Genomic DNA, 16,012 nt, shown 5'->3' on the forward strand with positions numbered 1-16,012 from the left:
AAGTTAACATTTGGTATTGACTTTAATTAACCCAATGATGCCAGGAAAATGTAATGTTCACTTTAATTTTCTATTGTGAAAAGTCTCTACTCAGATGGCTCCACACGTGCTCAGCCATCAAGGAGTCAATTAGTAGAACTCTTGACCTTGCCAGATTTCCCCTTTACTTATTATTTTTTTTTTTTACTATCAATATTGATGCTGTTATTTTTATTATAGACATTATGATTAGCATAATGCCATTAACATTACTAATAGCAATATAAGGCAAAAGAGAATGCATCCAAAAATCATATAAAAGGGTAAACAGGTGAGATAGGTAGTACAACCATCTATGTGTAAAGGCAATTGATAAACTAAACTCATAGTGGGTATGGCATGCCCGCACATGCCATCCCTGTTGGCATTGGGTTAAGTGTTTGCTTAAAGTTATGGTTGAATATAGGTTAAGATGACTTAAATTTTTGTCATATGATATACTGTTGCTCTTAGAAATACTTATTATTGATTTTGTAGAACTTCTATTATTAACTTTAGTTAGTTTTTCTTGCATATATGAAAACAAAGATATATATATTTTTTTATTAACCAAAAATGTATTTTTTGTTTATTCCATGTACGCATCACTGCAGGTCCACAAGGTGAGTGTCGCTGGGCACTTTCTAGTCAGAAAATGATGTATAGAGAAATGTTTCGAATTGTCATGACATATATTTGTGCAATACATATTTCATCCTAGTTTTCAGATGCTTTTTTTCTTTAGAGTTCTTAGTTTTGTGTTGTTTAAATGAATTTGGAATTCTCCTTTCATGACCAATGGCATTTAGAGGGAAATACTGAAGGTAAACAGATGACAAGGCACAGTAAACTGCATATTCCATATAGTAACTTAGTAACGGTATACTCAAGCAGCTTTTTCTGGGTACTCTGTAAACTCCTTCTGATAGATCATATTAGAGCCACAGAATGGTATAAATTGTGTTACTACAGGAATATGTGAAAAACTATTTTGGAACTGATGACCAGAACATTCCATAACAATAGCTGACTAATATTTTTGTTGACACTAAAGATAGTTCAGTGTCCAACTGCAGCTTGAAAATAGTTAAGCCTTAAGTTACATTCTCTCATAAAAGAAAGTGATACACACAGCTAACATTCAATGTATCCTATAGCATTTGATGCTCTACAGTCAAAGGGTTCCAACAGTTGATTCAGAATATGCTTCATTATAGTTCATGTCAGTTAAAGAAATCAATAACATCATGGGATGTTCCTGTTCACATTTTTAAAATATTTTGTATGTTTTTTTCTGAGCAGTAATTCCCATAACCTTCACACCCCCATGTCCAACATCTGTTAGTGTTATAGCACCACAATGCTTGTTGTTAGTACCCATGCTTGTGAGTCCTGACTGTCTAGTCTGGGATTAGAATGTTATAAACCTCCCTTGGTACATATACACTAAAAATGATCTCCTGAATAAAGAAAGAGGAAAGAAAAGCAAGAAAGAGAAGAAATACACCACATTACATCATGCATTTACACTATAGTACAGTGGGTTTCTCAGTTGTTGACTTAATGTATTTTCTTTTTTAGTTTGGTTTCAGTTTTGTAGGTTTGATGCTGGAAAGACCATCATTTTTTATTGAACTGAAAAACTCTTCTGTATGATAACATGGGACTTTTTTCCATTTGTGAAGGAAGTAATAATGATGGTCTATGCAGATCAACAAATATAAATAACCACAACCTGTATCTCCTGGTGATATTCTTGGCTTGTGATCTCAGGTTGAGTAGGTGGTAACGATAAATATGGTGCTTATTGGAGGCTCTACATTTGTTGTTAGTGCTTTGGCTTTTTGTGTCACTCTTCTTTATTAGTGATGGCACGTCATTTTTGGCAATGGCGTAATGTTGGAAGGATCAACTTGGAATAGGTTTATACATATCTGTGTAATTTTTACACACGCACATGCACACACACACATGCACTCACTCTCACTCTCACTCTCACTCTCACTCTCACTCTCACTCTCACTCTCACTCTCACTCTCACTCTCATCTCTCTCTCTCTCTCTCTCTCTCTCTCTCTCTCTCTCTCTCTCTCTCTCTCTCTCTCTCTCTCTCTCTCTCTCTCTCATCATTCTTAATTGTGTTACAGAGTTATAATGAATTTTTGATAGTCTAATAAATAAGACATAAAGGATCTTGTGTCTTAATTTTGTTGATACATGGTAGCAAGGTTACTTAGGCTTTTGATACAAGGAATATTGGTAAATATTAGGGAAAGAAAAAAGATAAAAGTAATATGTTATCATTATTTTGCAAATATTTCATTCTTTCATGTTATTGGGTGCTAAATTGAATATGTTTTTAAGCAAACTTATGATTATAGATATTTTACAGAGTGACTTATATGAAATAGAGTTAGATCATTTTTCACATCAGTCAATGAATGAAAATATAGATAAAATGAGGTATGTTCTCAGTGCGATAATGGTTACTTGATCTATATGGGACTGTTTTTGATATTGTACTATTAGGCCTTTGCTCCCTTTGCTTTTTTCACTGCCGTGCCATCACTACCAAAACCCTGAATTGATGTTTTTTCATTTCATTCTCCCTTTTCGTAACACTGATCTGTAAATGTCATGATATACAATCTAGTCTAAACTTAACCACTGTTTGTAACCAAGTCCTGTTTTGTGTTTAAAAAGTTCCATTGATTTAGCATTGCTAAACAAAAATAATGTATAGTGTTCTGGACAGTTGTCAAGAAATGAAGTTTTGTATATATGTTCATTGTTAAACCTATTCATGTTTCTTCCTTTGTATGTAGTTAATTCTCTGTAAAGTTGATAAAAAGGTAATTAGAACACACTAAACTTACTTGAAGTCTACTTTCCAGCCTCTCTCTTATTTATGAAATAGATCCCATAACCTTAATAGCCACCTGGTGAGCTCCTCATCTCACCCTTCCTGAACCACAATGCCTGTCAGTCCCACTGCCTCACCCTCACGCAATCCATATTCCAGCTCTTTCTCAGGTCTTCTAGTCTCAACCCACATTTTCCCATCAATCTTTTCTTATCCTTGGACTATGTAATTAGACTGGTAGATCTGCAAATATTTCTGTACATGAAGTAATGACCAGCTGAATAGATATCCTACTGTATATCTCATGTAGGATTAGCCATTCTATTGATTCTGTGAATTGTATTTCACTCATTTAAGGTGTAATCGTTTCTTTTCTAAGCAAAGGCAAATATTTCATAATGAGTTAAAAATACAAGGAAGTTAAATGATTCTGTAAATGATTTTGAATGCACATCCACAACCAGAACCCATGTAATGATGACATTCTTACAGTTGGTCATCACGATGAGGGAGAGGAAGAAGCAGGATGGATCGAGGGAGTGGCCATTCTTATATCTGTGGCAGTAGTTGTTTTTGTCACAGCCTTTAATGACTACACAAAAGAAAAACAGTTTCGAGGTCTACAAAGCCGCATTGAGGGCGAGCACAAATTCTCTGTTATTCGAGGAGGAGAAGTCCATGATATTGGAGTGGGAGATATTGTCGTTGGTGATATTTGCCAAGTAAGAACTTTGTAGAGTATGTTCTCTTCTCCTTTCAAATGGTATATGTGCAAGTGACTTTGATATGTGTTCTTAAATTTGTGTTTAAGTATGGACTTAAATACAAGAATGTATAGATTAATTTTTTATGCATTTGATAGCGTTTTGATATTGAATCACCTTTTCTCCCTTTCAGATCAAATATGGTGACTTGTTACCTACAGATGGAATCTTGATACAAAGCAATGACCTAAAGATTGATGAGTCCTCGCTAACTGGAGAGTCAGACCATGTAAAGAAGGGGGCTGACACAGATCCTATGGTGCTCTCAGGTGTGGTTTGGGGTTTATTGTAATGCAAAATATTTGTGTTAAACCCATTATTTAAGAAAAACCTTTTTGAAATATTACAAAACACTGTCTCTGGGCTTCCGAACATTGTATTGCCCTTTATCTAATTGCACTTTTGTTTAAGTATAGTTAATACAGACCTTGGTTATTTTTGAAATTACAATTAGGGTTGCTGATTTCTGAACTAAGATTGCAATATAGTAGTGAACTAGTCATATGGCAGAATTTCTCTCCTTAAGATTAGTAATAGTTAGTTTTCCAGTCATTATTTCCTGAAGTGGAATGAAAGAAGCATTTTGTTATTATTCCACCAGGGACACATGTAATGGAGGGCAGTGGAAAAATGCTGGTGACTGCAGTAGGTGTAAATTCTCAAGCTGGCATTATCTTTACACTTTTGGGTGCTGCTGCAGATGAAGAAGAAGTTGAAGCTAAGAAGAGGAAAAAAGGTAGTGCTTTCCTTGGTTGTTTAACAGACTTTGGCTCTGGGAAGTATTAGGACCTATTTTTTGGGTTACTGTATTATATTGCAAGTTATGAAATAGTCAGTAAAGTACTTTCTAGATCAGTGCTACTCAAAGTGCAAGTATGCAAGCTACAGACTGCAGACCCATGGTGAGTTTCCAGAAAAGAAAGAAGTGGTACCATAATTAAAATGTAAGATCAAATAATGAATCAGCTTTCATTTTATTCATTAGATATTTTCATGTTAGAGTTGAAATTAGTAGGATTGTTCAGATATTATTCTCTAGACTGTAAGCAGTTTATAAAGCAATTTTTGATGCCTTGAAAACAAAGCCAGTCTGCCACATTTGATACTTTGAGTGCAACTTATCTAGGTTACTGACATTGGATGCCATCTTTACTGTATGATATATTTGAAGCCAGTAATTCTCGCAGGTTGACTTTGGTGTAGAAAGGTAAAATATGATAAAGTATTTGTTTTATTATGTTACTCCTATCATTTTGTTCCCTTTTCACACTTACCAATTAAAAAGTGATTGTTCTCTGATATTCAGTGAGTGATCATTTGATAATTTTAGATAGTGGTAAATGTAAGTTTATAATGAGTAATATGATTGCATACAAAATTTTTTATAGATAAGGGATATTTTGGGAAAAGCTTTTATTGGCCAAAATTTTTAACTAGAAATGATTGACAAAGAAAGGACCATCATGTAAGATAGTGTGATTTTTTTGGAATGTACAATAGAGGTAGGCCGTGATTATGATTGAATGTTTTGATGTTTCATCATTGATGTTAACTTTAAGACTGGGAAATCAGAGAAGGTCTTAAGATTATAAAAACTTATATTATGAATGCTGAGAAAGGATTTGAATCTCAGAAATTTAGTGGAGTATTTGAAAGATGAGACACATATTGTGTATTTAGCAAATGAATGGGCATTTTAAGACCTTTTACACATGATAGCATTTATATTTTATGGTGGAGTGCTATTTGGTAGATGTTTTTTTTTTTCAGACAGCTAAGCAAAGGAAAAGGCTGCTTTTCATTATACTGGTAGTAGCAAATTTCCATTAAGTATATATATTCATGGTATTTTACCATGCAAAATTTTTAATGTTTGGAGGAAAGAATATTTTTGGCAAAATTATTAATGACTTTTTATCTCAGAATGATTATAAAATGTCAGTTGAATAGTGTATTTCATGGGTGATTATCTCTTCTTTCAACTATATTGATGATGTTGTTAAGTATTATAATTAAAATGATTTTTATTATTTTATCATCACCATCATCATCATCATCATCATCATCATTATTGTTATTTTAGTATTGTTTTGTTATTGTTACTGTTGGTGTTGCTATTATTATTATTATTATTATTATTATTATTATTTTATTATTATTATTATTATTATTATTATTATTATTATTATTATTATTATTATTATTACTATTATTACTATATTATTGTCATTGTTATTGTTTATATTATTGTTATTATTATTTTTGTTATTGTTATTATTGTGATTATTAGTATTAGTATTACTATTACTATTTTCATCATCATCATCATTATCATTATTGTTACTATTGCTATTCTCGATATCCTTATTTTTATCATTATCGTTTTTGCTATTGTTATCATCATCATTGTTATGATTATTATTATTATTTTTATTACTTTATTTGTTATTATTATTATTATTATTATTATTATTATTATTATTATTATTATCGTTGTTATTAATGATATTGTTAGTACTACCTCTATCCATGTTTTATTCTGCTCTCTCTGACAACTTCATTGAAAGAGAAACCCACTTCAGAGTTGCATGGTGCACTTTGATAGGTATATAGCCATAGTTTTGTTGTCTGTTAGTAAAGGCAGCAAATACTTAGACAGGCATGGTAGTCTGTTGATGACATAGAAATGTTGAAACTTGAACTTGGCTGTAGATAGCACATAATGGATGCAAATGAGAAATCACTAGAAAATCCTCAGAAGAAAGAATATATAGAGATGAATAAGATTAAAATTTTTCACTGACTGCCTTGATTATGCCTTTGTTGTAGGTTGATAGTGAATAATAATTTGATTTATAGAGAGACACTGCACTCTAGAACTTCTATTTATTATTATTATTATTATCATTATTATTATTATTTATTATTATTATTTTTCTTCATTGAAGTGAGGAGACTGCTTCCACTCACAAGAATGTTCTAGTTGCAGTTTGTAGTTATGCAAAAGAAAACACATTAGATATCATCTCTTTATTGAATTCATTACAGGAGCAGAATTGCTTTGCCGTTGTTTGGTTGTTTATTTATTGTTTAATTTTTTAATGACTGATGCTTAAATATTTACCATCTCATAATCTCTCTTTTTTGAAGTTTAGGAAAAGGTTAAAAACAGAAGGATCTTTGTTGGATTGTCATTCATCCTGTTATATGACAGCATTAATAAATGCAAACTTTTTTTTTTTAGCATATTTTGATTGTACCATTCAATTATGTGGAAGATTATGCAGGTTTTTATTGTCCGCATATTTGCCAGAGGCATTTGGTATCAGACGAGTATTCATCTCTTTGATTGTGAGATCCTTCTGCTTATAATGTCTTAACCTTTGCTTAAATGTCCTCCTGTACTGAAATACCATTGGCCCTTGCTAAGTCACAGATTTGGTATAGCTTGTACACATGTAGCCCTCTAACCAGGACTCTTAAATGATTTTAGTATTTTCCTTACCTCTGCCACATAAAGCTTATGGATTTTGATTTGTGTATCCTATCTAGTACTAATATTTTTTTTTGTTTTTGATATCTTTTTTTGCATGTAACCCCCTGAACCAACCAACCAACCAACCACTACCGTTGTTGCCTTCCGAATCCATCATCATCAATCACCGCTTGTGCCCCCAAAAACAGAGGCCAAAAAGCAGCGGAAAAAGCAGAAGAAGGGCGACTCAGGAGAAGAGTTGATTGTCGCCAATCCTAGTATGGCTAACTGGCTTTTAGTAGTTCTCATCCTCCTGTTACCCCATCTTTGAATTCTTTTCAGGAGTCTCTCTCTTTTTTTTATCTCTGTTTCCTTGATACACTTTTTTTCTTTTGTCTTTTTTTATGTCTTTTTTTTTTTTTCTTTTTCCTTTTCTTTTTCTCTTTTTTTTTTTTGAGTGTCTCATCTATATTGACTGAACTTGATTGATTATTATTGTTATAAGTTTGATGTTAAGGATTTGGACAATGGTATTCATGTCATCTCTTTTTTTCTAGCTCTGTCTTTGTCGTCTGGCTCTTTCACTCAGTCTTTCTCTCTCCCCTCTCCTCCTCACTTTCACTCTCTCTTTCTCTCTCCCACTCTCTCCTCCTCACTTTTCACTCTCTTTCTCTCTTCCTTTTTTACTTACAATGTGTCTTTGCCAAGACAGTGTTTTAGTCCAGCACTGTAGGTTATTTAATATATATGTCTCCTTTGTGCAAATTGTCTCTGTGCTGCTGCAGGATCTTTGGTGTACTAGTCTGTGCTCCATGTTCTTATTTGGCTTCCCTGGAATTCATTACTTTCTTTGATTATTTTTGAAGTATCTGTGCCTTTATTTAGTTTGAATTTTATACTGATATCTAAAATCAACTGCCCCTTTCCAGTAATAACAGAAATGATCTTAAGATATATATTTTATATGATTCATGCATGATTGTTTTGATTATCTTCAAAGATCTCATTAATTAATTAAATTCCCACTTTACCCCTAAACCTCTCTGGTTATTTCTTTTGTCTGCTTTGCCTGGGAATGAAGTAAACATTGCATTGAGTGGGATTGACAGAGTGTATGGCACTTCTTACAGGCAAGCAAGGAGAAGGTGAGGCTGGAGCCGTGACGGGTAACTCTCACCACGCAACAGCAAACTCTGCCAACGCTGACGGTGATGTGAGAAACAACAAACATTCAAAGGAAGAAGAGGAAGGAGAAGAAGGTGGAGCCTCTGGGGGTGGAGGACATGAGAAGTCTGTCCTGCAGGCCAAGCTGACCAAGTTGGCCATTCAGATAGGTTATGCTGGTAAGGGATATGGATTCAAATACCTTATTTGTCTTTATCTCTTTAGATGTAAGAGACTCATTTGGCTTTCTTTTTTCTTTCTTTTTTTTGCTTCTCTACATAATATTGTATATTTAAGAAAGGAATTTTGAAAATAGCTTAATCACATTCAATAGTAAAACCCCTAACTATATTTCTGTTACAGGTTCATTCATCGCTGTGCTCACTGTTGTGATTCTAATAGTCCGTTTCTGCGTACAAACCTTTGTTTTGGAAGGCAAACCATGGGACACATTTTATGCAAACCATTTTGTCAAGTTCTTCATCATTGGTGTAACTGTGTTGGTGGTGGCTGTGCCTGAGGGTCTTCCCCTTGCTGTTACACTGTCTTTGGCTTACTCTGTAAAGGTTGGTATAACTTTGTTAGGTAATGGTACTGCAGGCACGTTAGGCATTAGAACTTGTGTTTGAAGGAGGTTGAGAAAATAAAGAAAAAGTTTTTTTTTATCAAAATATGTAAATTTATTGTTATATTTTATTTCACTTTTTTTTTTTTTTTTTTTTTTTGTATAACATACATTTATTTTTCAGAAAATGATGAAAGATAACAACTTGGTGCGACATTTGGATGCTTGTGAAACTATGGGTAATGCAACAGCTATTTGTTCTGACAAAACTGGAACCCTCACCACTAACCGCATGACAGTTGTTCAGTCATACATCTGTAATGAAGATCATAAGACTACTCCAAAGTTTGAGTCATTACCACATGCAGTGGGTGACCTCTTGGTGAACGCCATTAGCATCAACTCTGCCTATACATCCCGTGTTTTGCCAGGCGACAACCCAGGAGATCTCCCAAAGCAGGTAAGTTTAAAAGAAAGGGCTTGTTCATCGAGCATGACTATTGTATTTTTTGTGACAGATTACTTTGGAATTGGGTAATATATAGTATTATAATGTTCATATTAGTTAATTAATTTTTTTTTTTCTTTTTATACATAAAGGTTGGCAACAAAACAGAATGTGCACTGTTAGGCTTTGTTTTGGATCTTGGAAAAAGTTACCAGGTTATTCGAGATGAAGTCACTGAAGAAAACTTTCATCGTGTATACACCTTCAATTCAGTACGAAAATCTATGTCAACGGTGGTGCCTCGCAATGGAGGCTACCGCATTTATACTAAAGGTGCCTCTGAAATTGTCATGAAAAAGTGAGTAGTTCCTGCTCTGTGTATTGAAGAGTTTTTCTTTTTAGATTATGAGTATTGCCAATAGCCTGTGTCAAAATTCCTGTGAAGAATTTCTATATTTTTTAAAGGTTACTCATATTGTAAGTAAGGATATCTGTTGTGTTTGATTAACACATGTAATCATTAATTCTCTCTCTCTCTCTCTCTCTCTCTCTCTCTCTCTCTCTCTCTCTCTCTCTCTCTCTCTCTCTCTCTCTCTCTCTCTCTCTCTCTCTCTTTTTTTATGTCTTTTTGATACCCTGGAAGTGACAAACCTTGACTTTGTGAGACATGAGTAATTCTCTCCATAGATGCTCCTTCATCCATGGCAAAGATGGCAGATTAGAGAACTTCACAAGGTCAATGCAGGAACGTCTTGTAAGAGAAGTAATTGAGCCTATGGCATGTAATGGTCTTCGCACAATCTCAGTTGCATATAGAGACTTTGTCACAGGGAAAGCTGAAATTAACCAAGTAAGGAACTATGTTGTGTGTTCTCTTTTTATGTGATCACTATATATCTATCTATCTACACACACAAACACACACACATATGTAATTAGACATAATACATCCACATTTCTTTCACATATTTTTATCAACCTGAGAATTGTTAGGATTGTGTATTGTTTGCTTCTTTTTTCCTTTCTTTTCTTGTCTTATAATTGGACTGCCTCTTCCAGGTGCATTTTGACTCGGAGCCACATTGGGATGATGAGGATAACATCATCAACAACATGACCTGTATCTGTATAGTGGGCATTGAGGATCCTGTGCGACCTGAAGTGCCTGATGCCATTCGAAAGTGCCAGCGGGCAGGCATCACAGTGCGAATGGTCACCGGAGACAATATCAACACTGCCCGCTCCATTGCTAGCAAATGTGGAATTCTTAAAACTGGGGACAATAGTCTCATTCTAGAGGGGAAAGAGTTTAATAGGAGAGTAAGAGATGCATCAGGAAAGGTAAGAACTTGTGTAATGGTGAAAGTGTTTTGATGGTAGAAAAAGGTTTTGTTTGGCTCAATTTAGGAAATGAGGCATTGATTTTAGAACTAAAGTTTGAAGTTAGTGTCTATCCAATAATTGCTGACTGAAGATCTGCTAATGAACACGCAATCAAATAGGTCTAGATACAGACATTCATGTTGGGAAAAACTAGTCACCATAACCTGAGATTTGGTTTCAGAGAAAATCAACCAATGTAGGATATTTAAAGTTCTCATACTTTGTGCTGATGACATGGATGAAGCTTGAAAATAGAAAAGAGTGATAAGGTGCTGAGTACAAACGCTAATATTTTGCTCCCTTTTTATAGTGTACAACAAGAAGGTTTTGGTTATGAAAGTTTTTTTTCCCTTTTATTAAACTTCTTTTACTTACTTGTCATCATTTCAATAGTTAGAGATTCTTGCTAATGTAGGCATTGCTGGATTTTGAAAAAAATAGGATTGCATGGCATTGCATTGCAAATTAGTTTTCTATTAAGAACTGCTAGCGCTTTAAGGAGGGAATCTAGTGCGAATGAATCTTTTCATTAATACTGGCCCTAAAATGAGTAAAGACTTAAGGCCAGAAAAATTTCATGAATTGAAGGCATTGCAGGTAAGAACAGCTAAAAAAAAAAGAAAAAAAATCTTCAGATATAGTCTATAGCTTATAATTTTTTGAAGTCTTAAGATGTAAGAGTAAGTTTTGGAAATTCTCATGAAGCATATTTGTGGAGTGTAATAAGAAGAGGGTTAACCAGAGTCACGTGATACAACCATCCCTCAGTGAATTTCTTTTTCAGATTCAGCAACATTTAATCGACAAAGTGTGGCCAAGCCTGCGTGTCTTGGCTCGTTCCTCTCCTACGGACAAGTATACCCTGGTGAGAGGTATCATTGAGAGTAAAGTGAGCTCTAATAGAGAGGTGGTGGCTGTCACTGGGGATGGAACAAATGATGGCCCTGCTCTCAAAATAGCTGATGTTGGCTTTGCTATGGTATGTAAGAAGGAAATGTTTGTGAATATGCTGTTCAGTTTATTTTATATATATATATATATATATATATATATATATATATATATATATATATATATATATATATATATATATATATATATATATATATATATATATATAATACACACACATAAATATATAATTTTTATATTTGTTTAATCATGTCTTTAGGACATTTAGTTGTAGTCATTGGTCATCTCATAATATTATTTTTTTCTGAAATTCTAAAGAAATTATTTCCATGATTTTGTTTCAACAGGGCATTGCTGGTACTGATGTTGCCAAAGAGGCATCAGACATTATTCTCACTGACGACAATTTTACTTCAATCGTCAAAGCTGTCATGTGGGGAAGGAATGTGTATGATTCCATTGCAAAATTTCTGCAGTTCCAGTTGACAGTAAATGTTGTTGCTGTCGTTGTGGCTTTTGTTGGTGCCTGTGCCATTAATGATAGTCCTCTCAAGGTAAGCATCATGAATGCAGTGTTTTGGTTCTCTTTGGATGAACTGTATAATTGATTAACCTAGAAGTTGAACAGTTATGCTTCCAGAACTGTTTATCAGAGTGTGCTTATCATTTCAGGCTGTACAAATGTTGTGGGTGAACCTTATCATGGATACTTTGGCTTCCTTGGCACTTGCAACAGAAGCTCCCACACCCGAGCTCCTGCTACGAAAGCCATATGGGCGTACTAAGCCTCTCATCTCTCGCACCATGATGAAGAATATCCTTGGTCAAGCCTTGTACATGATTTGTGTTATATTTGTTTTGTTATTTTATGGTGAGTAGTACAGAGCATGTTTTATATTTATAAACAGACTTCTTACCCATAAATAAGGGTGAAAGGAAGCATATACATTTTCAAAATATGCGACAGCAAGCTGTTGTTGAGTGCATTTTACAAAAATTAGGAAGTTTATTTGTAATCTTTCATTATTCTTGCTTCAAACATTCTTTCCTCAAGTTCACAAGTATGAACAAACACATAAATGAGACAGTGAAATAGCCAAAATTAATTCACAATTTCTTGCAACTGGATTGAACAAGAGCATAGTTGCCAGATTTTCATTTATAGAGGGTATTTTGGATTTTAGATATGTCTGCATACATTTCCCCAGTGTGTCCAACATGTACTCCACAATATTGAATTTATGTTACATGTGACTTTTCACAACTATTTGCTCTGAATTGTGAATGTTTACATTTTTTGCCTTTATATATGTATATATATATATGTATATATATATATATATATATATATATATATATATATATATATATATATATATATATATATATATATATATATATATATAATTAAAAGATATATGTATATATATTTTTTCTTTCTCTTTTTCCTTCTTTCTTTTTCTTACTGTCTTTTTTATGCTATTGTTATGTTAATAACAATAGTTAATATCAAAAACTATTTAGAGACCACCATTATTTCATCTAATCCAGATCTCTTTCAACAGGTGATAAGTTGTTAGACATTGACTCTGGTCGTTATGCTGACATCCGTGACCCGCCATCCCAGCACTTCACCATTATCTTCAACACTTTCGTCATGATGACTCTCTTCAACGAAATCAATGCACGGAAAATTCACGGACAGCGCAATGTGTTCCAGGGTTTCTTTACTAATCCCATTTTCTACAGCATCTGGCTTAGTACACTAGCTAGTCAGGTAAGTCTCTCATGCCTGTGGTTGGCATGTGGTGAAGGCCTTAATGATGTCTTCTGAGGAGAGGGGAGCTCCCGGAGCTGTAATTTTGGCATCATCAATATGTTATGGTGCTTGTCATTATACCAGATTGTGAGAAATCAAAATGCATTTTTGTGTGCGTTTCCTTTTGAGAGATCAGATATTATTTATGACTTGCAGTTATTTTGCTTGTAAAAGGATTGCAGATTGATTGGTGCATGTAAAAAGTTTTTTGTGATTCTTGTTGAAGGACTATTAATGTTGATAGCACTGTAGAATTAGAAATGCTGTACTTATTTTGGAAAGACTGACCTCAGTATGGTTTCCTGCAAAGATATTTCTTCTGCGGTTGGCTTTGTACATAAGCTTTATTTTGTTTAAATTTTGTATTAATATCATTATCATCATTGTAGATTAGTTATTCTTGATATATTTTGCATGTTTTGTTTTAATGATAATGACACAGAAGCCTTATTCTGCATTTTTCCATAGAGAAAGAAGTAATAATTATTATTGTCAACACTCAGCCAGTTCCTCCTAGGACTAAAATTGTTTAGAATAGAAATAGTGCTAGTTGATTGTATATTTTTGTTAAGAATAAGAGGCACTGATCAAAACTCAAAACTTTCTTTTGTTCTGCTCCATTAATAGCTAGTGCATTGCAAATACTCCCATCAAAAAAGCAAGGTGGCTGAGTATTGGTAATAGCATCTTCATTAGAGTGGTGACATTATATATTGATAACACAGGACATGGGGAAGAACTATGTAGGGTGACTCTGTATATAAGAATCTTTTCACTTTTCATCTCATACTATTTTGTTCAACAGATTGTGATAGTACAGTTTGGTGGTATGGCATTTTCAACGCAAGCCCTGTCACTGGAGCTGTGGTTATGGTGTCTGCTCTTTGGATGTGGAGTGCTACTCTGGGGACAGGTTGTCACCTCCATCCCAACCAAAAAGCTACCTAAGAATGTATTCTCGTAAGTACCTGAAAATATCTTGTTGATGGTAATTATTTTTTGCTGCAAGTAAAATGTTTTAGTAGAACGAATGGGCAGCAGTATGTTAGTTTGATATAAAATTTTGATTTATTTGTTCTATAAATTTTTACTTTGGAATTTTGATCTGAATGTTACATATTTCTTTAATATTTGATTTCAGACAGTTAGTAGTCACTTGCTATCTGTTTATGTATTATGAGGAGAAGAATGTCATGCTGAGGTAGTGCCAATTTTTCTTGGAAAATGCATTCTAGGTAAGAGATTGTGTAGACATTTAAACAAATGTTTCTGCTTCAGGTATGGATCAGGGGAGCCTATTAATGATCCTATTGCTGATCTGGCCAGTGAAGACAAGCTGGATTCGGACGGGAAGGACAGCAAGCGGACGGGTCAGATTTTGTGGATCCGTGGCTTGACCCGACTCCAGACTCAGGTATGTTGTAAAGAATAGAATCTTCTATTATAGCCAACATGTCTCATAAAACAAATCCTTTTTAAACAGAATGTGACCTGAGGAGTTGACAATTACTGACTTCTTGTTTGCCAAGACAGAACAAAAGATTTTTTGGCAGTAAGCTGTCTCAGTGGGCAGTTGAGAAGTTGATAATATGATCATAATTAAGGGATACTTTGTTTTTGCTTTTTATAAGGATATAAAGACTATACGTGTCACTGCTGCTTTTGTTTAAGCAAAATATATGTGAATTTAATTTCAGAACAGTAGGTAATATGTAATAAATGGCCTGTTAAGAATTGTTAGCTGAAAGGCTTTTTAGATATCTTTGCAGATGATTGTTATTTAGATAAGGGACAGCAGTTGAAAAGGATACAGCCATTAGGTACAAAGTTTTGCTAAATTTGTTAGTTATGTGAATGATAGAATTTATATTCATAAGGGGAAGAACCTATTCATTCAGTGTACTGCCAAGAAAGTATATACTAAAAAGAAAAGGAATAAAGAAAAATGTTTTTGCAACATATGTCACATTCTTTATGTAATAGTAACTCAGGTCACATTTCCACACAAACACACATCAGAGAATGATTTGACATTTCCTTGGGGTTTATCATGACAAGAAAAAGAAGAAAAAAAAGAGAGAAAAGAAAAGAAATCTCTGAAACTCTTATATTTTCCTACCTGCAAAAAGAATACGGATTTCACCTTCCAATTAATCTTCTATGGTAAAAAAGGTAACATTATGTGAAACTGATTTTCATTCACAGGTACAATGTTTTTTTTTTTCTTTATCGTTTTAGGTAGTTACGCAAACAATTATAAGTTCATGAAAATTAAGTAGTTTCGGAAATGAAATTTTTCTTTAAGAAATGAAATTTTTCTTGAAACAAATATTTTTTATTTTGTTTGCACCAAGAAAAAAAAAATCTAGATTGTGCATCTCATTGTTGTCATTTTTATCATTACAATCAACATTATTACCTTGAAATCTGATAGTATTGTGCAAATCAGAATGGAAGTTTTAACAGGTTGGAGAATGTACGAGTTTAATAATCAAGGAAGGATTTTATTTTTTACCTAAGAAATAAATTTAATCATTTCTTTCTACTTCAAGTCAAATATGATGAAATTAAGGAAATTGTCTAAGAAATGCAAGGTATCTTT

General features: G+C 33.6%; 1 protein-coding gene across 9 annotated transcripts in view; it reads left to right on the forward strand.

Moving 5' to 3' along the window:
* Positions 1-16,012, forward strand: part of LOC119580411 (plasma membrane calcium-transporting ATPase 2-like) — a 213,376-nt gene that overhangs the window by 181,533 nt on the left and 15,831 nt on the right. For 6 of the 9 annotated variants that reach the window (XM_037928874.1, XM_037928807.1, XM_037928951.1 and 3 more), the window contains 18 exons: positions 633-641; positions 828-842; positions 3,373-3,602; positions 3,778-3,913; positions 4,246-4,380; positions 7,329-7,397; positions 8,250-8,462; positions 8,647-8,849; positions 9,033-9,308; positions 9,449-9,654; positions 9,984-10,146; positions 10,356-10,637; positions 11,464-11,658; positions 11,939-12,145; positions 12,264-12,462; positions 13,157-13,368; positions 14,216-14,370; positions 14,689-14,824. In XM_037928874.1, the coding sequence (XP_037784802.1) occupies positions 633-641; positions 828-842; positions 3,373-3,602; positions 3,778-3,913; positions 4,246-4,380; positions 7,329-7,397; positions 8,250-8,462; positions 8,647-8,849; positions 9,033-9,308; positions 9,449-9,654; positions 9,984-10,146; positions 10,356-10,637; positions 11,464-11,658; positions 11,939-12,145; positions 12,264-12,462; positions 13,157-13,368; positions 14,216-14,370; positions 14,689-14,824 (3,041 nt within the window). The remainder of the gene's footprint in view (positions 1-632; positions 642-827; positions 843-3,372; positions 3,603-3,777; positions 3,914-4,245; positions 4,381-7,328; positions 7,398-8,249; positions 8,463-8,646; positions 8,850-9,032; positions 9,309-9,448; positions 9,655-9,983; positions 10,147-10,355; positions 10,638-11,463; positions 11,659-11,938; positions 12,146-12,263; positions 12,463-13,156; positions 13,369-14,215; positions 14,371-14,688; positions 14,825-16,012) is intronic. The other 3 variants (XM_037928690.1, XM_037929041.1, XM_037928742.1) reach the window with 2 other exon arrangements.

The sequence above is a fragment of the Penaeus monodon genome, chromosome 1, assembly GCF_015228065.2.
Source record: "Penaeus monodon isolate SGIC_2016 chromosome 1, NSTDA_Pmon_1, whole genome shotgun sequence".
NCBI lineage: Eukaryota > Metazoa > Arthropoda > Malacostraca > Decapoda > Penaeidae > Penaeus > Penaeus monodon.